Below are 22,620 nucleotides of genomic sequence, written 5' to 3' on the forward strand. Positions count from 1 at the left end.
AGTCTGTGATTGAGCAGGGGTGAGCAGTCTGTGATTGAGCAGGGGTGAGCAGTCTGTGATTGAGCAGGGGTGAGCAGTCTGTTATTGAACAGGGGTGAGCAGTCTGTGATTGAACAGGGGTGAGCAGTCTGTGATTGAACAGGGGTGAGCAGTCTGTGATTGAGCAGGGGTGAGCAGTCTGTGATTGAACAGGGGTGAGCAGTCTGTGATTGAACAGGGGTGAGCAGTCTGTGATTGAACAGGGGTGAGCAGTCTGTTATTGAACAGGGGTGAGCAGTCTGATTGAACAGGGGTGAGCAGTCTGATTGAACAGAGGTGAGCAGTCTGCGATTGAGCAGGGGTGAGCAGTCTGCGATTGAGCAGGGGTGAGCAGTCTGCGATTGAGCAGGGGTGAGCAGTCTGCGATTGAGCAGGGGTGAGCAGTCTGCTATTGAACAGGGGTGAGCAGTCTGTTATTGAACAGAGGTGAGCAGTCTGTGATTGAACAGGGGTGAGCAGTCTGTGATTGAACAGGGGTGAGCAGTCTGTGATTGAACAGGGGTGAGCAGTCTGATCGAACAGGGGTGAGCAGTCTGTGATTGAACAGGGGTGAGCAGTCTGTGATTGAACAGGGGTGAGCAGTCTGTGATTGAACAGGGGTGAGCAGTCTGTTATTGAACAGGGGTGAGCAGTCTGTGATTGAACAGGGGTGAGCAGTCTGTGATTGAACAGGGGTGAGCAGTCTGTGATTGAACAGGGTTGAGCAGTCTGTTATTGAACAGGGGTGAGCAGTCTGTGATTGAACAGGGGTGAGCAGTCTGTGATTGAACAGGGGTGAGCAGTCTGTGATTGAACAGGGTTGAGCAGTCTGTGATTGAACAGGGGTGAGCAGTCTGTGATTGAACAGGGGTGAGCAGTCTGTGATTGAACAGGGGTGAGCAGTCTGTGATTGAGCAGGGGTGAGCAGTCTGTGATTGAACAGGGGTGAGCAGTCTGTTATTGAACAGGGGTGAGCAGTCTGTGATTGAGCAGGGGTGAGCAGTCTGTGATTGAGCAGCACTCTTTTCAGAGTTGTCCTTATTGTTGCAATTTCTCCTGTAAGATAAATGGCCAACAGCCATAACATTTCAGTCTGATATACAGTTGTGGCCAAAGGTTTTGAGAATGAAACGAATATTAATTTTGACAAAGTTTACTGCTTCAGTGTCTTTGAATATTTTTGTCGGATGTTACTATGGAATACTGAAGTATAATTACAAGCATTTCATAAGTGTCAAAGGCTTTTATTGACAATTACATGACGTTGATGCAAAGAGTCAATATTTGCAATTTTTGCATCTCCAATTCGCCCTGGCATGCTGTCAATTAACTTCTGGGCCACATCCTGACTGGTGGCAGCCCATTCTTGCACAATCAATGCAATCAATGCTTGGAGTTTGTCAGAACTTGTGGGTTTTTGATTGTCCACCCGCCTCTTGAGGATTGACCACAAGTTCTCAATGGGATTAAGGTCTGAGGAGTTTCCTGGCCATGGACCCAAATATCAACGTTTTGTTCCCCGAGCCACTTAGTTAACACTTTTGCCTTACGGCAAGGTGCTCCACCATGCTGAAAAGGGCATTGTTCATCACCAAACTGTTCCTGGATGGTTGGGAGAAGTTGCTATCGGAGGATGTTGGTACCATTCTTTATTCATGGCTGTGTTCTTAGGCAAAATTGTGAGTGAGCCCACTCCCTTGGCTGAGAAGCAACCCCACACATGAATGGTCTCAGGATGCTTTACTGTTGGCATGACACAGGACTGATGGTAGCGCTCACCTTGTCTTCTCCAGACAAGCTTTTTTCCGGATGCCCCAAACAATCGGAAAGGGGATTCACCAGAGAAAATTACTTCACCCCAGTCCTCAGCCGTCCAATCACTGTACGTTTTGCAGAATATCAGTCTGTCCCTGATGTTTTTCCTGGAGAGAAGTGTCTTCTTTGCTGCCCTTCTTGACACCAGGCCATCCTCCAAAAGTTTTCGCCTCACTGTGCGTACAGATGCACTCACACCTGCCTGCTGCCATTCCTGAGCAAGCTCTGTACTGGTGGTGCCCCAATCCCACAGCTGAATCAACTTTAGGAGACGGTCCTGGCGCTTGCTGGACTTTCTTGGGCGCCCTGAAGCCGCCTTCACAACAATTTAACCGCTCTCCTTGAAGTTCTTGATGATCCGATAAATGGTTGATTTAGGTGCAATCTTACTGGCAGCAATCTTACTGGCAGCAATATCCTTGCTTGTGAAGCCTTTTTTGAACAAAGCAATGATGACGGCATGTGTTTCCTTGCAGGTAACCATGTTTGACACAGGAAGAACAATGATTCCAAGCACCACCCTCCTTTGAAGCTTACAGTCTGTTATTCGAATTCAACAAGCATGATAGAGTGATCTCCAGCCTTGTCCTCATCAACACTGATACCTGTGTTAATAACGTGAGAATTACTGACATGATGTCAGCTGGCCCTTTTGTGGCAGGGCTGAAATGCAGTGGAAATATTTTGGGGGGATTCAGTTCATTTGCATGGCAAAGAGGGGCTTTGCAATTAATCTGATCACTCTTCATAACATTCTGGAGTATATGCAAATTGCCGTCATACAAACTGAGGCAGCAGACTTTGTGAAAATTAATATTTGTGTCATTCTCCAAACGTTTGGCCACGACTGTAGTATTGTAGTTCAGTAGAACCTCTTTGGGCAGAGAGATGTCTGCTTCTTTTCAGTGATTTATAATCCCTCCATAACGTTAAATAAATACAAATCCTCATCAATCTACACACAATATCCCATAATGATTAAGCAAAATGTAGTGTCTTAACACTTAGTACTTATTTATGTAATAAGAAAGACTCTGAATACAAGCAATTGAACTGGAGCTTCACATTTACTCAAACTAGTTAGTACCAGAATAACATAGAACAATACTGCGCATGACCAAGGGCGCTCCATCCTTAAAGGGGACATCAGTAATTAACAGAACATAACACAACATTTTTTTTTTTTGCAAATGTATTATCAATAAAAAACTGACCTACCTCATGTATATAAGTATCCTTTAGATGTTTCATGTACATAGGTATTCAGACCCTTTGATATGAGACTCGAATTTGAGCTCAGGTACATCCTGTTTCCATTGATCATCCTTCAGATGTTTCTACAACTTGGAGTCCACCTGTGGTAAATTCAATTGATTGGACATGATTTGGAAAGGCACACACCTGTCTATATAAGGTCCCACAGTTGACAGCCGATGTCAGAACAAAAAACCAAGCCATGAGGTTGAAGGAATTGTCCATAGAGCTACGAGACTGGATTGTGTCGAGGCACAGATCTGGGGAAGGTTTGTGTCGGGGCACAGATCTGGGGAAGGATTGTGTCGGGGCACAGATCTGGGGAAGGATTGTGTCGGGGCACAGATCTGGGGAAGGTTTGTGTCGAGGCACAGATCTGGGGAAGGTTTGTGTCGGGGCACAGATCTGGGGAAGGATTGTGTCGGGGCACAGATCTGGGGAAGGTTTGTGTCGGGGCACAGATCTGGGGAAGGTTTGTGTCGGGGCACAGATCTGGGGAAGGATTGTGTCGGGGCACAGATCTGGGGAAGGTTTGTGTCGGGGCACAGATCTGGGGAAGGTTTGTGTCGGGGCACAGATCTGGGGAAGGATTGTGTCGGGGCACAGATCTGGGGAAGGATTGTGTCGGGGCACAGATCTGGGGAAGGATTGTGTCGGGGCACAGATCTGGGGAAGGTTTGTGTCGGGGCACAGATCTGGGGAAGGATTGTGTCGGGGCACAGATCTGGGGAAGGATTGTGTCGGGGCACAGATCTGGGGAAGGATTGTGTCGGGGCACAGATCTGGGGAAGGTTTGTGTCGAGGCACAGATCTGGGGAAGGATTGTGTCGGGGCACAGATCTGGGGAAGGATTGTGTCGAGGCACAGATCTGGGGAAGGTTTGTGTCGAGGCACGGATCTGGGGAAGGATACCAAAACATGTCTGCAGCGTTGAAGAAGTTTGGAAACACCAAGACTTTTCCTAGTGCTGGCCACCCGGCAAAACTAAGCTATCGGGGGAGGGCCTACTTTGACATATGAAGTCATCCTTGTTGTGGATTGAAAGCCTGTATTGTGTGGCTTTTAATATTTAATGAAATCATTAGACTATTTGTTTTACTTCTTGAAAACATTGAAATAAATGAACTTGTGTGCCTAATGTAGGCTATAAGCTTGTTATATTAAATTGACAAAGTAAGATCCAATGATGGAACTCCAAGAGCAAACTTGCAATGTATTCCAGGCTTAAGTCCACTGACCTTTGACCCTGACAGAGGCAGAGCTGTGTGGGGCTGATATAGCCTCCATAGACCTCACCACCCTCGATGTCCTTCACATCTCCAGCCTGCAGGAGAGAGAGCAGCTTTTGTCAGCCGTCTACAGAGAACTGCACCCACCATCCATGACCTCACAGAGACTGGACTTACTACTGGGTATGATGCATTAATCAGCTGATTAGTCGGTCAATCAATCTGTCGATCAATTGGTTAATCGATTATACGATCTATCTATCAATCGAACAATGATTGATTTTTATTGTTGACTGTGTTGTCTCAAATAGTATGTCAGTCATCAGTAATACAAATAATGATTGATTTTTATTGTTGACTGTGTTGTCTCAATAGTATGTCAGTCATCAGTAATACAAATAATGATTGATTTGGAGGGAGAGAGAGAGCAGAGAGCAGAGGGAGAGCAGATAGAGAGAGATCAGTGAGAGAGAGAGAGAGAGAGAGAGAGAGAGAGAGAGGGAAAGGGAGAGAGAAAGAGGGCAGAGAGAGAGAGAGCATAGAGAGAGAGCATAGAGAGAGAGAGGGAAAGGTAGAGGGAGAGAGAGAGAGAGAGCAGAGAGAGCAGAGAGAGAGCATAGAGAGAGAGAGGGAAAGGTAGAGGGAGAGAGAGAGAGAGAGCAGAGAGAGAGAGAGAGAGAGACAGAGAGAGAGCAGAGAGAGAGAGAGCAGAGAGAGAGCAGAGAGAGAGAGAGAGAGAGAGCAGAGAGAGAGAGAGAGCAGAGAGAGAGAGAGCATATCTATTCCGTTTTTTCAGATTATCAAAGCGTTTTTAATGTTACTCTGCAAAATCCTCCGTCGAGTACTTCACACTGGATAACAAGCATTTCCCTCATTAGCAGTGTATTTTTCTTCCCTGTAGAAACCTCGGATCCTAACGACGTAGAGAAATTCACAGCAGCGTTAGTGAATATGAGCAAATCAAAGTCCTCTCTGCAAAAAAGCTGCCTCAACATGAATCCGATGAATTCCTTCAAGTTCAGGTATGTATGTGTCACGCCCTGGTCTAAGTATCTTGTGTTTTTCTTAATGTATTGGGTCAGGCCAGGGTGTGGCATGGAGTTTTTGTACTGTGGTGTGTTTTGTCTTTGGGTTTTGGTGTGTATGTATTTGGGATTGTAGCTAATATAATAATAATAATAATAATAATATATAGCTAGTGGGGTTATATAGCAAAGTCTATGGATGTCTGGAGTGGTTCTCAATCAGAGGCAGGTGCTTATCGTTGTCTCTGATTGGGAACCATATTTAGGCAGCCATATTCTTTGGTTGTATTGTGGGTGATTGTCCTGAGTGTCTTGATGTCCTTAGTATGTGTTAGTTTGCACCAGTTAAGGCTGTTTCGGTTTTTCACTACGTTTATTGTTTTGTAGAGTTTGTGTTTTGGATTCGTGTTACGTTGTGTGATTAAACATGGATCGCAATATACACGCTGCAGTTTGGTCCAACTCTCCTTCACCATTAGAAAACCGTGACAGAATGTCTACCCATTATCAGGACTAACCCATAATTCTCTTCTATATTGTAAATATATATTTCCTTTTTTCTTTTGGTTGCTTCCTGTAATGGTTGCCAAAGCCCGATGGTCCAGAGGAACTCTCAGCTGATGGAGTTCACCATAAATGGTACTAGCTGCGTTTGTTGGTTTGTCAATCATCATTTAACATCATACTGTACACTAGAGCAGATCACAGAGAGAGAATGATTTGTGATGTCCTCGCTACTGTATCAATCTACTGTATGTTGATGTCCTCGCTACTGTATCAATCTACTGTATGTTGATGTCCTCGCTACTGTATCAATCTACTGTATGTTGATGTCCTCGCTACTGTATCAATCTACTGTATGTTGATGTCCTCGCTACTGTATCAATCTACTGTATGTTGATGTCCTCGCTACTGTATCAATCTACTGTATGTTGATGTCCTCGCTACTGTATCAATCTACTGTATGTTGATGTCCTCGCTACTGTATCAATCTACTGTATGTTGATGTCCTCGCTACTGTATCAATCTACTGTAAGTTGATGTCCTCTCTACTGTATCAATCTACTGTATATCGATGTCCTCTCTCCTGTATCAATCTACTGTATATTGATGTCTTCTCTATTGTATATTGATGTCCTCTCTGCTGTATCAATCTACTGTATGTTGATGTCCTCTCTACTGTATCAATCTACTGTATGTTGATGTCCTCGCTACTGTATCAATCTACTGTATGTTGATGTCCTCGCTACTGTATCAATCTACTGTATGTTGATGTCCTCTACTGTATATTGATGTCCTCTCTACTGTATCAATCTACTGTATGTCGATGTCCTCTCTCCTGTATCAATCTACTGTATATTGATGTCCTCGCTACTGTATCAATCTACTGTAAGTTGATGTCCTCTCTACTGTATATTGATGTCCTCTCTACTGTATCAATCTACTGTATATTGATGTCCTCTCTACTGTATGTTGATGTCCTCTCTTCTGTATCAATCTACTGTATATTGATGTCCTCTACTGTATATTGATGTCCTCTCTACTGTATCAATCTACTGTATATCGATGTCCTCTCTACTGTATCAATCTACTGTATATCGATGTCCTCTCTCCTGTATCAATCTACTGTATATTGATGTCCTCTCTACTGTATATTGATGTCCTCTCTTCTGTATCAATCTACTGTATATTGATGTCCTCTCTACTGTATATTGATGTCCTCTACTGTATATTGATGTCCTCTCTACTGTATCAATCTACTGTATATTGATGTCCTCTACTGTATATTGATGTCCTCTCTACTGTATCAATCTACTGTATATTGATGTCCTCTCTACTGTATCAATCTACTGTATATTGATGTCCTCTCTACTGTATATTGATGTCCTCTCTACTGTATCAATCTACTGTATGTTGATGTCCTCTCTACTGTATCAATCTACTGTATATTGATGTCCTCTACTGTATATTGATGTCCTCTACTGTATCAATCTACTGTATATTGATGTCCTCTCTTCTGTATCAATCTACTGTATATTGATGTCCTCTACTGTATATTGATGTCCTCTACTGTATCAATCTACTGTATATTGATGTCCTCTCTACCACCTTACCTCACTCTACTTTACTTTACTTAACTCTACTCTACTTTATTCTACTCTACTTTACTGTACTCTACTTTACCACACTACTTTACTCTACTCGACTTTATGCAACTCTACTTTACTGTAATCTACTTTACCACACGCTACTTTACTCTACTCTACTTTATTCTACTCTACTTTACTGTACTCTACTTTACCACACTCTACTTTACTCTACTCTACTTTATTCTACTCTACTTTACTGCACTCTACTTTGTTCTACTCTATTTTACTGAATTCTGCTTTATTCTACTCTACTGTACTTTATTATACTTTACTGCATTCGACTTTACTGTCCTCTACTTTACCACACTCTACTTTACTCTACTTTATTCTACTTTACTGCACTCTACTTTGTTCTACTCTACACTATTTTACTGAATTCTGCTTTATTCTACTCTACTGTACTTTATTATACTTTACTGTACTCTACTGTAATCTACTTTACTTTATTCTACTCTACTTTACCGTACTCCACTTTATTGCACTCTACTTTGTTCTACTCTACTGTACTCTATTTTATCTTATTCAATTTTACTCTACTCTAATTTACTCAACTTGACTTGACCTGGTCCCAGATCTGTTTGTACTGTATTCTCAACTTCTTTTCATTGTTACACGCCAAACATAGACAATGACTATAGGAGTTGGCAAGACCGCACAGATCTTGGACCAGGTTAGGGCTATGCCCATACTTTATCATTGAATGTATAATTGATATGTGACAATAAATCATGTTTGTCTGTGCTTTGAAGGTTCTTCAGAGGAGCTGATACCAGACCAACATGGATCTGATCTGGTGATCTCCGAGAACCATCAACTAGAGCTGCAGCTGTGCAAAAAAGTAAACACTGAACCCAGTAACATTGTTGCATAGAATGTACAATCTGGCTTTCACGCACAATAGCTTGTTCTTGTGCCAGACATCACTGCAATACTCACAATCATGTCCACTTACAAGTTACAGTATTGGTTCTGTAGTCTACTCCCAGCTCCAATACATCAAAGAGAAGATGCGACTATACAAGTGACAAGTTAATAAGTTGCTCTTAAACTCTGTCCCTCCAACTGGCGAAGTCTAAAAGTGTAAGCAAGGCCCCAACCCCTGGTGTTAATGGTTACCATGACAACGGACATGTCAGTCAGAACCGCCAGATACAGCCGATACAGGTGGTCAGCCTGCCAGGTAAAGAGGAAAAGATCCGGGAGCTCAACCAACAGGTGGACTCTCTACAAAACGTTATCCTACAGGTGAGATGGTGACGACCCACCACTAACTCTTGATCTTCTTCTTCTCATGTTGCCTGGTAGCCTTCTGATAGCATAACTAATCATAGCATAGCATAGCTAAGCATAGCATAGCATAGCATAGCATAGCATAACTAAGCATAGTGGTCCTTCTGTAGCTCAGTTGGTAGAGCATGGCGCTTGTAACGCCAGGGAAGTGGGTTCAATCCCCGGGACCACCCATACGTAGAATGTATGCACACATGACTGTAAGTCGCTTTGGATAAAAGCGTCTGCTAAATGGCATATATTATATTATATTAAGCATAGCATAACTAAGCATAGCATAGCATAGCATAGCATAACGAATCAAAAATCAAATCAAATCAAATGTTATTTGTCACATACACATGGTTAGCAGATGTTAATGCGAGTGTAGCGAAATGCTTGTGCTTCTAGTTCCGACAATGCATCCGCATTTCGCTCCGCAGGTAGTATAACTTTTTCATTACATTTCATTACATTTCATTATAGTACAACGGTTTGATTTGTCTAATCTTAGCAATTTCTTCTTAGCTAGCTACATAGCCGTCTTTGTATCAAAGATAATTGCGTAATTATCGTATTTCGTCGTCCTAACGTAGTCTTCACTGCTCTGCCCAGCAGCTAGCCAGCTAGCAAACGTCCACCGATTAGCAGCACTGTAGAAACTATTACACTCAACTGAACGACTTGATTAGTGTAGTGTTAGCTAGCTACATAGCTGTCTTTGCTGTCTTCGTATCCAAGATAATTGTGTAGTCTAGAGCGATTTTTCTAGGTTAGCTAGCCAGCTATTGTCATTCTTTTAACGCAACGTAACGTAATCAACACTGCTAGCTAGCCAGCTAGCCCCCGAATAGCAGCACTGTAGAAACTATTACACTCAATGGAACAACTTGATTAGTGTAGTGTCAACAACGCAGCCACTGCCAGCTAGCCTACAAAGTCAACAACGCAGCCACTGCCAGCTAGCCTACTTCAGCAGTACTGTATCATTTTAATCATTTTAGTCAATAAGATTCTTGCTACGTAAGCTTAACTTTCTGAACATTCGAGACGTGTAGTCCACTTGTCATTCCAATCTCCTTTGCATTAGCGTAGCCTCTTCTGTAGCCTGTCAACTATGTAACACTGCTATGCTTTATCTTGGCCAGGTCGCAGTTGCAAATGAGAACTTGTTCTCAACTAGCCTACCTGGTTAAATAAAGGTGAAATAAAAAAAAATTTAAAAAAGTGTCTGTCTATCCCTGTTCTCTCCTCTCTGCACAGACCATACAAACGCTCCACACCGCGTGGCCGCGGCCACCCTAATCTGGTGGTCCCAGCGCGCACGACCCACGTGGAGTTCCAGGTCTCCGGTAGCCTCTGGAACTGCCGATCTGCGGCCAACAAGGCAGAGTTCATCTCAGCTTATGCCTCCCTCCAGTCCCTCGACTTCTTGGCACTGACGGAAACATGGATCACCACAGACAACACTGCTACTCCTACTGCTCTCTCTTCGTCCGCCCACGTGTTCTCGCACACCCCGAGAGCTTCTGGTCAGCGGGGTGGTGGCACCGGGATCCTCATCTCTCCCAAGTGGTCATTCTCTCTTTCTCCCCTTACCCATCTGTCTATCGCCTCCTTTGAATTCCATGCTGTCACAGTTACCAGCCCTTTCAAGCTTAACATCCTTATCATTTATCGCCCTCCAGGTTCCCTCGGAGAGTTCATCAATGAGCTTGATGCCTTGATAAGCTCCTTTCCTGAGGACGGCTCACCTCTCACAGTTCTGGGCGACTTTAACCTCCCCACGTCTACCTTTGACTCATTCCTCTCTGCCTCCTTCTTTCCACTACTCTCCTCTTTTGACCTCACCCTCTCACCTTCCCCCCCTACTCACAAGGCAGGCAATACGCTCGCCCTCATCTTTACTAGATGCTGTTCTTCCACTAACCTCATTGCAACTCCCCTCCAAGTCTCCGACCACTACCTTGTATCCTTTTCCCTCTCGCTCTCATCCAACACTTCCCACACTGCCCCTACTCGGATGGTATCGCGCCGTCCCAACCTTCGCTCTCTCTCCCCGCTACTCTCTCCTCTTCCATCCTATCATCTCTTCCCTCTGCTCAAACCTTCTCCAACCTATCTCCTGATTCTGCCTCCTCAACCCTCCTCTCCTCCCTTTCTGCATCCTTTGACTCTCTATGCCCCCTATCCTCCAGGCCGGCTCGGTCCTCCCTCCCGCTCCGTGGCTCGACGACTCATTGCGAGCTCACAGAACAGGGCTCCGGGCAGCCGAGCGGAAATGGAGGAAAACTCGCCTCCCTGCGGACCTGGCATCCTTTCACTCCCTCCTCTCTACATTTTCCTCCTCTGTCTCTGCTGCTAAAGCCACTTTCTACCACTCTAAATTCCAAGCATCTGCCTCTAACCCTAGGAAGCTCTTTGCCACCTTCTCCTCCCTCCTGAATCCTCCTCCCCCCTCCTCCCTCTCTGCAGATGACTTCGTCAACCATTTTGAAAAGAAGGTCGACGACATCCGATCCTCGTTTGCTAAGTCAAACGACACCGCTGGTTCTGCTCACACTGCCCTACCCTGTGCTCTGACCTCTTTCTCCCCTCTCTCTCCAGATGAATTCTCGCGTCTTGTGACGGCCGGCCGCCCAACATCCTGCCCGCTTGACCCTATCCCCTCCTCTCTTCTCCAGACCATTTCCGGAGACCTTCTCCCTTACCTCACCCCGCTCATCAACTCATCCCTGACCGCTGGCTACGTCCCTTCCGTCTTCAAGAGAGCGAGAGTTGCACCCCTTCTGAAAAAACCTACACTCGATCCCTCCGATGTCAACAACTACAGACCAGTATCCCTTCTTTCTTTTCTCTCAAACTCTTGAACGTGCCGTCCTTGGCCAGCTCTCCCGCTATCTCTCTCAGAATGACCTTCTTGATCCAAATCAGTCAGGTTTCAAGACTAGTCATTCAACTGAGACTGCTCTTCTCTGTATCACGGAGGCGCTCCGCACTGCTAAAGCTAACTCTCTCTCCTCTGCTCTCATCCTTCTAGACCTATCGGCTGCCTTCGATACTGTGAACCATCAGATCCTCCTCTCCACCCTCTCCGAGTTGGGCATCTCCGGCGCGGCCCACGCTTGGATTGCGTCCTACCTGACAGGTCGCTCCTACCAGGTGGCGTGGCGAGAATCTGTCTCCTCACCACGCGCTCTCACCACTGGTGTCCCCAGGGCTCTGTTCTAGGCCCTCTCCTATTCTCGCTATACACCAAGTCACTTGGCTCTGTCATAACCTCACATGGTCTCTCCTATCATTGCTATGCAGACGACACACAATTCATCTTCTCCTTTCCCCCTTCTGATGACCAGGTGGCGAATCGCATCTCTGCATGTCTGGCAGACATATCAGTGTGGATGACGGATCACCACCTCAAGCTGAACCTCGGCAAGACGGAGCTGCTCTTCCTCCCGGGGAAGGACTGCCCGTTCCATGATCTCGCCATCACGGTTGACAACTCCATTGTGTCCTCCTCCCAGAGCGCTAAGAACCTTGGCGTGATCCTGGACAACACCCTGTCGTTCTCAACTAACATCAAGGCGGTGGCCTGTTCCTGTAGGTTCATGCTCTACAACATCCGCAGAGTACGACCCTGCCTCACACAGGAAGCGGCGCAGGTCCTAATCCAGGCACTTGTCATCTCCCGTCTGGATTACTGCAACTCGCTGTTGGCTGGGCTCCCTGCCTGTGCCATTAAACCTCTACAACTCATCCAGAACGCCGCAGCCCGTCTGGTGTTCAACCTTCCCAAGTTCTCTCACGTCACCCCGCTCCTCCGCTCTCTCCACTGGCTTCCAGTTGAAGCTCGCATCCGCTACAAGACCATGGTGCTTGCCTACGGAGCTGTGAGGGGAACGGCACCTCAGTACCTCCAGGCTCTGATCAGGCCCTACACCCAAACAAGGGCACTGCGTTCATCCACCTCTGGCCTGCTCGCCTCCCTACCACTGAGGAAGTACAGTTCCCGCTCAGCCCAGTCAAAACTGTTCGCTGCTCTGGCCCCCAATGGTGGAACAAACTCCCTCACGACGCCAGGACAGCGGAGTCAATCACCACCTTCCGGAGACACCTGAAACCCCACCTCTTTAAGGAATACCTAGGATAGGATAAGTAATCCTTCTCACCCCCCCCCCCTTTGAAGATTTAGATGCACTATTGTAAAGTGACTGTTCCACTGGATGTCATAAGGTGAATGCACCAATTTGTAAGTCGCTCTGGATAAGAGCGTCTGCTAAATGACTTAAATGTAATGTAAATGTAATAACCAACCTTAGCTAGATGCTAACAAATCCAAAACTACTACCTTATACACAAGTGTAAAGGGGTAAAGATTATGTACATAAAGATCATAGCATAGCATATCTAAGCATAGCATAACTAAGCATAGCATAGCATAACTAAGCATAGCATAACATAGCTTAACTAAGCATAGCTTAACTAAGCATAGCATATCTAAGCATAGCATAACTAAGCATAGCATAGCATAACTAAGCATAGCATAACATAGCTTAACTAAGCATAGCATAGCATCTAGGGGTATTTTCATTCATTGTTGACTCCTCTTTCTGACACCTCAGGTGCAGGAGATCCACCACGGCCTGGTAGCGTTCTGTTCGGAGCTGAAGAGCATGGGTGTAGAGGTGGACACGTCGGCCCTGAGCTTCCCTGAGCTGGAGCAGCGCCTGGGGCTGGCTATGAGACTGCTCAGGGACAAGAGACACAGTCTAGAGAGCCTCAGAGAGACCATAGGAGATGCAGGCGCTCAAAGGAACAAGTAGGTGGCTGCTATGTGTAGACGACAAAGCCTACTGTTCCCATAATGCAATGCAGTACAGACAATGCATTGTTGTTGTTAGAACGTCTTTAAGATATACAGTAGGTGGTGTAATATCAGTCTTTAAGATATACAGTAGGTGGTGTAATATCAGTCTTTCAGATATACAGTAGGTGGTGTAATATCAGTCTTTCAGATATACAGTAGGTGGTGTAATATCAGTCTTTAAGATATACAGTAGGTGGTGTAATTTCAGTCTTTCAGATATACAGTAGGTGGTGTAATTTCAGTCTTTCAGATATACAGTAGGTGGTGTAATATCAGTCTTTAAGATATACAGTAGGTGGTGTAATATCAGTCTTTAAGATATACAGTAGGTGGTGTAATATCAGTCTTTCAGATATACAGTAGGTGGTGTAATATCAGTCTTTAAGATATACAGTAGGTGGTGTAATATCAGTCTTTAAGATATACAGTAGGTGGTGTAATATCAGTCTTTAAGATACAGTAGGTGGTGTAATTTCAGTCTTTCAGATATACAGTAGGTGGTGTAATATCAGTCTTTCAGATATACAGTAGGTGGTGTAATATCAGTCTTTCAGATATACAGTAGGTGGTGTAATATCAGTCTTTAAGATATACAGTAGGTGGTGTAATTTCAGTCTTTCAGATATACAGTTTCAACTGTCAGGACGACCTGACATGATGACTCCTTGCTGTCCCCAGTCCACCTGACTGTGCTGCTGCTCCAGTTTAAACTGTTCTGCCTTGTTATTATTCGACCATGCTGGTCATTTATGAACATTTGAACATCTTGGCCATGTTCTGTTATAATCTCTACCCGGCACAGCCAGAAGAGGACTGGCCACCCCACATAGCCTGGTTCCTCTCTAGGTTTCTTCCTAGGTTTTGGCCTTTCTAGGGAGTTTTTCCTAGCCACCGTGCTTCTACACCTGCATTGCTTGCTGTTTGGGGTTTTAGGCTGGGTTTCTGTACAGCACTTTGAGATATCAGCTGATGTACGAAGGGCTATATAAATAAAATTTGATTGATTGATTGATTGATTCTGGTGGTCAACCAAAGGAAAGCAGTTAAAAGAAGAAGCTCCTCACAACTTTCTCATAGTTCAAATCGACTCTCACTCAGTTACTGATTCAGTCTCTCGCTCGCACACTGACTCACTAGTAACATAATAATATGTAAATTAATATATGCTATTTATTTATGCAATTCATCCTTTACAGTTGGACTCGTGCTTTTGTTTAGGAATACAGCAAATCATTTCACCAACCTGGCTGGTTAGTTTTAGTTTCTACTTTGCCAAAAGAAGCTATGAATGGACGTTATGCATCACTAGAACTCTATTACGATGCCTTTGTAATGTTTTTATTTTAAGGAAAACAAAAAGGCAATATGTCAATGTTTTTATTTTAAGGACTTTGTAGAATTATACTTTGTTATTTTAAATATATATATATATATTTCTTCATGCAATTTATATTTTAAAATAGTTTATGCAGTATTGGCGCTCATGTTTGCTGCATCTGATGCATATGCTAAAGAAGACACCCTGCAACTCTGGTGGGTACTGATAGGCTGAAAGGTCAGGTGGTTGATATGTTAATGAGTACTGATAGGCTAGGTGGTTGTTATGTTAATGAGTACTGATAGGCTAGGTGGTTGTTATGTTAATGAGTACTGATAGGCTAGGTGGTTGTTATGTTAATGAGTACTGATAGGCTAGGTGGTTGTTATGTTAATGAGTACTGATAGGCTAGGTGGTTGTTGTGTTAATGAGTACTGATAGGCTGAAAGGTCAGGTGGTTGTTGTGTTAATGAGTACTGATAGGCTGAAAGGTCAGGTGGTTGTTATGTTAATGAGTACTGATAGGCTAGGTGGTTGTTATGTTAATGAGTACTGATAGGCTGAAAGGTCAGGTGGTTGTTGTGTTAATGAGTACTGATAGGCTGAAAGGTCAGGTGGTTGTTATGTTAATGAGTACTGATAGGCTGAAAGGTCAGGTGGTTGTTATGTTAATGAGTACTGATAGGCTGAAAGGTCAGGTGGTTGTTATGTTAATGAGTACTGATAGGCTGAAAGGTCAGGTGGTTGATATGTTAATGAGTACTGATAGGCTGAAAGGTCAGGTGGTTGATATGTTAATGAGTACTGATAGGCTGAAAGGTCAGGTGGTTGATATGTTAATGAGTACTGATAGGCTAGGTGGTTGTTATGTTAATGAGTACTGATAGGCTGAAAGGTCAGGTGGTTGATATGTTAATGAGTACTGATAGGCTGAAAGGTCAGGTGGTTGTTATGTTAATGAGTACTGATAGGCTGAAAGGTCAGGTGGTTGATATGTTAATGAGTACTGATAGGCTGAAAGGTCAGGTGGTTGTTATGTTAATGAGTACTGATAGGCTGAAAGGTCAGGTGGTTGTTGTGTTAATGAGTACTGATAGGCTGAAAGGTCAGGTGGTTGATATGTTAATGAGTACTGATAGGCTAGGTGGTTGTTATGTTAATGAGTACTGATAGGCTAGGTGGTTGTTATGTTAATGAGTACTGTTAGGCTGAAAGGTCAGGTGGTTGTTGTGTTAGGCTGAAAGGTCAGGTGGTTGTTATGTTAATGAGTACTGATAGGCTGAAAGGTCAGGTGGTTGTTGTGTTAATGAGTACTGATAGGCTGAAAGGTCAGGTGGTTGTTGTGTTAGGTTGAAAGGTCAGGTGGTTGTTGTGTTAATGAGTACTGATGGGCTGAAAGGTCAGGTGGTTGTTATGTTAATGAGTACTGATAGGCTGAAAGGTCAGGTGGTTGATATGTTAATGAGAACTGATAGGCTGAAAGGTCAGGTGGTTGTTATGTTAATGAGTACTGATAGGCTGAAAGGTCAGGTGGTTGTTGTGTTAGGCTGAAAGGTCAGGTGGTTGTTGTGTTAATGAGTACTGATGGGCTGAAAGGTCAGGTGGTTGATATGTTAATGAGTACTGATAGGCTGAAAGGTCAGGTGGTTGATATGTTAATGAGTACTGATAGGCTGAAAGGTCAGGTGGTTGATATGTTAATGAGTACTGATAGGCTGAAAGGTCAGGTGGTTGTTGTGTTAATGAGTACTGATAGGCTGAAAGGTCAGGTGGTTGTTGTGTTAATGAGTACTGATAGGCTGAAAGGTCAGGTGGTTGTTGTGTTAATGAGTACTGATAGGCTGAAAGGTCAGGTGGTTGTTGTGTTAATGAGTACTGATGGGCTGAAAGGTCAGGTGGTTGATATGTTAATGAGTACTGATAGGCTGAAAGGTCAGGTGGTTGATATGTTAATGAGAACTGATAGGCTGAAAGGTCAGGTGGTTGATATGTTAATGAGTACTGATAGGCTGAAAGGTCAGGTGGTTGATATGTTAATGAGAACTGATAGACTGAAAGGTCAGGTGGTTGATATGTTAATGAGTACTGATAGGCTGAAAGGTCAGGTGGTTGTTGTGTTAATGAGTACTGATAGGTCAGGTGGTTGATATGTTAATGAGAACTGATAGGCTGAAAGGTCAGGTGGTTGATATGTTAATGAGAACTGATAGGCTGAAAGGTCAGGTGGTTGTTGTGTTAATGAGTACTGATAGGTCAGGTGGTTGATATGTTAATGAGTACTGATAGGCTGAAAGGTCAGGTGGTTGATATGTTAATGAGAACTGATAGACTGAAAGGTCAGGTGGTTGTTGTGTTAGTGAGTACTGATAGTCTCATCGTTACAACAACTCCCGTACGGGCTCGGGAGAGACGAAGGTTGAAAGTCATGCTTCCTCCGATACACAACCCAAACAAGCCGCACTGCTTCTTAACACAGACACATCCAGCCGCACCAACGTGTCGGCGGAAACACCGTGCACCTGACAACCTTGGTTAGGGTACCCGGCCCGCCACAGGAGTCGCTACCGGCCAAACCCTCCCTAACCCAGGCGACGCTATGCCAATTGTGCATCACCCCACAGACCTCCCGATCGCGGCCAGGTTACGACAAGGCCTGGGCGCGAACCCAGGGTCTCTGGTGGCACAGCTGGCGCTGCAGTACAGCGCCCTTAACCACTGCACCACCCGGGAGGCCCAGGTGGTTGTAGTGTCAATTAGCTCAGGAACCACACCTGTGTGGAAGCTCATGCTTTCAATATACTTTGTATCCTTCATTTATTTGTGTTTCCATTATTACGGCAGCTCCCTGTATGTTTCATTGTAAGGTCTATAACATATCTTTATCTGTGTCATGTGACCTTACAGGCCATCAGAGGTTTGTCTTCTGGATAAGATGAAGTTGAACTGTCAGGTGTTCAAAGAAGAGATCTCCCTGGTTTACCTCAACAGACAGGTGTCACGTCTACAAACAGCACTACAAGACAGTCTAGAAAAGGTAAACTTAACCCCCGACCCTAACTCTGGTGCAGCTCAACAGACAAGTGGCTCACCTACAAACTGCACTGCAGGACAGGGTACCCTAACCCCTAACCCTAACCTACAGACTGCACTGCAGGACAGGCAAGACAGAGTACCCTAACCCCTAACCCACAGACTGCACTGTTGGCAGGACGAGGTACCCTAACCCCTAACATTTAATCATGTGTTTTATTTAGTAATGTTAAGCTTCTGTGTTAACCCTGAAACCCTACATCAACTACTCACCTTAACCCTGTCTTGTTTTTCTCCTGTAGGCTTGTGGAGGTGAATGGGGTACCGGTGAACGATGATGGGGTACAGTGAAGAGGAGCTGAGCCCCCTCCTCCGCCAGGGACCAACTGCTCAGATAATCATCCTGAGGAGACCTCCTCCCAGACCTCCTCCCAGACCTCCCCCTCCTTTGAAGCAACATCCTCCATTAGGATCCACCTAGTACCACCAGGCAATCCCATCAAGCATGACATTGACACCCAATAGACCACCAGGCTGATCCCATCTACCATGAGATTGACACCCCATAGACACCAGGCTGATCCCATCTACCATGAGATTGACACCCCATAGACACCAGGCTGATCCCATCTATCTTTAAGCATGACAGTGTAGTCCAGAACAGCACTGCCGCTCCCCGGCTCCATGAGGTCTAAGTGCGTCAACCAACAAGCTGAGACCCACAACCTGGTAAACCCTGAGCCCCTCTCTAATCTACCACCACAATGAGCATCAGGAACCTGAGGTCTCCACTGAGCCCCTCTCTACTCTACCACCACAATGAGCATCAGGAACCTGAGGTCTCCACTGAGTCTCTCTACTCTACCACCACAATGAGCATCAGGAACCTGGGGTCTCCACTGAGTCTCTCTACTCTACCACCACAATGAGCATCAGGAACCTGAGGTCTCTACTGAGTCTCTCTAATCTACCACCACAATGAGCATCAGGAACCTGAGGTCTCCACTGAGCCCCTCTCTACTCTACCACCACAATGAGCATCAGGAACCTGGGCTCTCCACTGAGTCTCTCTACTCTACCACCACAATGAGCATCAGGAACCTGGGGTCTCCACTGAGTCTCTCTACTCTACCACCACAATGAGCATCAGGAACCTGGGGTCTCCACTGAGCCTCTCTACTCTACCACCACAATGAGCATCAGGAACCTGGGGTCTCCACTGAGCCCCTCTACTCTACCACCACAATGAGCATCAGGAACCTGGGGTCTCCACTGAGTCTCTCTCTACTCTACCACCACAACGAGCATCAGGAACCTGGGGTCTCCACTGAGCCTCTCTACTCTACCACCACAACGAGCATCAGGAACCTGGGGTCTCCACTGAGCCTCTCTACTCTACCACCACAACGAGCATCAGGAACCTGGGGTCTCCACTGAGCCCCTCTCTACTCTACCACCACAATGAGCATCAGGAACCTGAGGTCTCTACTGAGCCCCTCTCTACTCTGCAGACTGAGGTCTCTACTGAGCCTCTACTCTACCACCACAATGAGCATCAGGAACCTGGGGTCTCCACTGAGTCTCTCTCTACTCTACCACCACAACGAGCATCAGGAACCTGGGGTCTCCACTGAGCCTCTCTACTCTACCACCACAACGAGCATCAGGAACCTGGGGTCTCCACTGAGCCCCTCTCTACTCTACCACCACAATGAGCATCAGGAACCTGGGGTCTCCACTGAGCCCCTCTCTACTCTACCACCACAATGAGCATCAGGAACCTGAGGTCTCTACTGAGCCCCTCTCTACTCTGCAGACTGAGGTCTCTACTGAGCCTCTACTCTACCACCACAATGAGCATCAGGAACCTGGGGTCTCCACTGAGCCCCTCTCTACTCTACCACCACAATGAGCATCAGGAACCTGGGGTCTCCACTGAGCCCCTCTCTACTCTACCACCACAATGAGCATCAGGAACCTGAGGTCTCTACTGAGCCCCTCTCTACTCTGCAGACTGAGGTCTCTACTGAGCCCCTCTCTACTCTGCAGACTGAGGTCTCTACTGAGCCCCTCTCTACTCTGCAGACTGAGGTCTCTACTGAGCCCCTCTCTACTCTGCAGACTGAGGTCTCTACTGAGCCCCTCTCTACTCTGCAGACTGAGGTCTCTACTGAGCCCCTCTCTACTCTGCAGACTGAGGTCTCTACTGAGCCCCTCTCTACTCTGGAGACTGAGGTCTCTACTGAGCCCCTCTCTACTCTGGAGACTGAGGTCTCTACTGAGCCCCTCTCTACTCTGGAGACTGAGGTCTCTACTGAGCCCCTCTCTACTCTGGAGACTGAGGTCTCTACTGAGCCCCTCTCTACTCTGGAGACTGAGGTCTCTACTGAGCCCCTCTCTACTCTGGAGACTGAGGTCTCTACTGAGCCCCTCTCTACTCTGGAGACTGAGGTCTCTACTGAGCCCCTCTCTACTCTGGAGACTGAGGTCTCTACTGAGCCCCTCTCTACTCTGGAGACTGAGGTCTCTACTGAGCCCCTCTCTACTCTGGAGACTGAGGTCTCTACTGAGCCCCTCTCTACTCTGGAGACTGAGGTCTCTACTGAGCCCCTCTCTACTCTGGAGACTGAGGTCTCTACTGAGCCCCTCTCTACTCTGGAGACTGAGGTCTCTACTGAGCCCCTCTCTACTCTGGAGACTGAGGTCTCTACTGAGCCCCTCTCTACTCTGGAGACTGAGGTCTCTACTGAGCCCCTCTCTACTCTGGAGACTGAGGTCTCTACTGAGCCCCTCTCTACTCTGGAGACTGAGGTCTCTACTGAGCCCCTCTCTACTCTGGAGACTGAGGTCTCTACTGAGCCCCTCTCTACTCTGGAGACTGAGGTCTCTACTGAGCCCCTCTCTACTCTGGAGACTGAGGTCTCTACTGAGCCCCTCTCTACTCTGGGGACTGAGGTCTCTACTGAGCCCCTCTCTACTCTGGAGACTGAGGTCTCTACTGAGCCCCTCTCTACTCTGGAGACTGAGGTCTTTCCTGAGCCCCTCTCTACTCTGGAGACTGAGGTCTTTCCTGAGCCCCTCTCTACTCTGGAGACTGAGGTCTTTCCTGAGCCCCTCTCTACTCTGGAGACTGAGGTCTTTCCTGAGCCCCTCTCTACTCTGGAGACTGAGGTCTTTCCTGAGCCCCTCTCTACTCTGGAGACTGAGGTCTCTGGTCCATAGTAAAGTACGCCTGTTCCATTTGTTAGTCCCTGTATGGTCCATAGTAAAAAAAAATACACCTGTAGATCTGCTCGTAACAAGGACTCTGAATCCACTAGAGAACATAGTGTTAATGTTTGTGAACTGTTTGCCCTGCTGAACGTACCGCAGATATGTTGTAAAGTAGAGAGATGTTTTAGTTCAGATGTTTCTGTTTCATGTCAGTGTTATACCTCTCTGATTCTGATCAGAAGTACATCTTGTGTTTTATTCATCCTTCATTTAACCAGGCGGTCAGAAGATCTCTTCTCGGGGACCCAAGGGAGAACTTCCTGTCAACTGTCAACTTCATTATGGGTTTGTCTAAATGATATGTTCCCATTGAAACCCACATGGACTCAACATTTGGTTTAACACACAAACACACACACACACACACACACAATCCTAATGTCTTATCCATATCGTCCATTGGGATGGGTGGATCACAAATGTATACAAATCATATTCCATGTGGGGGAAAGAGAGAGTTTATGTCCACTCAACCATGTCGGTGAGTTAAACATGAATAAATCAACGTTTAAACTATAAGCCTTTTGTCCTGGTTTCACATGATGTCAGCATCCCAAATGGCACCCTATTCCCTATATATAGTGCACTACTTTAGACCAGAGCCCTATGGCACCCTATTCCCTATATATTGTGCACTACTATAGACCAAAGCCTGTTGTGACACAGTAAGTTGAGATCATTAGGGGGGGTTACTTAGAGGGTAGAGTTGAGATCAATATGAGGGGTATTTAGAGGGCAGAGTTGAGATCATTAGGAGGGTAGAGTTGAGATCATTAGGAGGGTAGAATTGAGATCATTAGGAGGGTAGAGTTGAGATCATTAGGAGGGTAGAGTTGAGATCATTAGGAGGGTAGAGTTGAGATCATTAGGAGGGTAGAGTTGAGATCATTAGGAGGGTAGAGTTGAGATCATTAGGAGGGTAGAGTTGAGATCAATATGAGGGGTATTTAGAGGGTAGAGTTGAGATCATTAGGAGGGGTATTTAGAAGGCGGAGTTGAGATCATTAGGAGGGTAGAGTTGAGATCATTAGGAGGGGTATTTAGAAGGCGGAGTTGAGATCATTAGGAGGGTAGAGTTGAGATCATTAGGAGGGGTATTTAGAGGGTAGAGTTGAGATCATTAGGAGGGGTATTTAGAGGGTAGAGTTGAGATCATTATGAGGGTAGAGTTGAGATCATTATGAGGGTAGAGTTGAGATCATTAGGAGGGGTATTTAGAGGGTAGAGTTGAGATCATTAGGAGGGTAGAGTTGAGATCAATATGAGGGTTATTTAGAGGGTAGAGTTGAGCTCATTAGGAGGGTAGAATTGAGATCATTAGGAGGGTAGAGTTGAGAACATTAGGAGGGGTATTTAGAGGGTAGAGTTGAGA

At 45.6% G+C, this 22,620-nt stretch overlaps 1 protein-coding gene across 1 annotated transcript in view; it reads left to right on the top strand.

Annotated features, from left to right (window-relative positions):
- Positions 1 to 21,767, top strand: part of LOC118379281 (uncharacterized) — a 57,925-nt gene extending 36,158 nt beyond the window's left edge. The window contains exons 5-21 of the mRNA XM_052477451.1: positions 4,341 to 4,499; positions 5,218 to 5,338; positions 5,934 to 5,980; positions 8,241 to 8,329; positions 8,563 to 8,736; positions 13,383 to 13,684; positions 13,753 to 13,888; positions 13,957 to 13,990; positions 14,091 to 15,357; positions 15,442 to 16,050; positions 16,626 to 16,793; positions 17,004 to 17,045; positions 17,122 to 17,163; positions 17,282 to 17,979; positions 18,278 to 18,867; positions 20,139 to 20,894; positions 20,931 to 21,767. Coding sequence (XP_052333411.1) covers positions 4,341 to 4,499; positions 5,218 to 5,338; positions 5,934 to 5,980; positions 8,241 to 8,329; positions 8,563 to 8,736; positions 13,383 to 13,583 — 791 coding nt within the window. The 3' untranslated portion in view covers positions 13,584 to 13,684; positions 13,753 to 13,888; positions 13,957 to 13,990; ... (7 more) ...; positions 20,139 to 20,894; positions 20,931 to 21,767. The remainder of the gene's footprint in view (positions 1 to 4,340; positions 4,500 to 5,217; positions 5,339 to 5,933; positions 5,981 to 8,240; positions 8,330 to 8,562; positions 8,737 to 13,382; positions 13,685 to 13,752; positions 13,889 to 13,956; positions 13,991 to 14,090; positions 15,358 to 15,441; positions 16,051 to 16,625; positions 16,794 to 17,003; positions 17,046 to 17,121; positions 17,164 to 17,281; positions 17,980 to 18,277; positions 18,868 to 20,138; positions 20,895 to 20,930) is intronic.
- The last annotated feature ends 853 nt before the right edge of the window (positions 21,768 to 22,620 follow it).

This window comes from Oncorhynchus keta, chromosome 24 (assembly GCF_023373465.1).
Source record: "Oncorhynchus keta strain PuntledgeMale-10-30-2019 chromosome 24, Oket_V2, whole genome shotgun sequence".
NCBI lineage: Eukaryota > Metazoa > Chordata > Actinopteri > Salmoniformes > Salmonidae > Oncorhynchus > Oncorhynchus keta.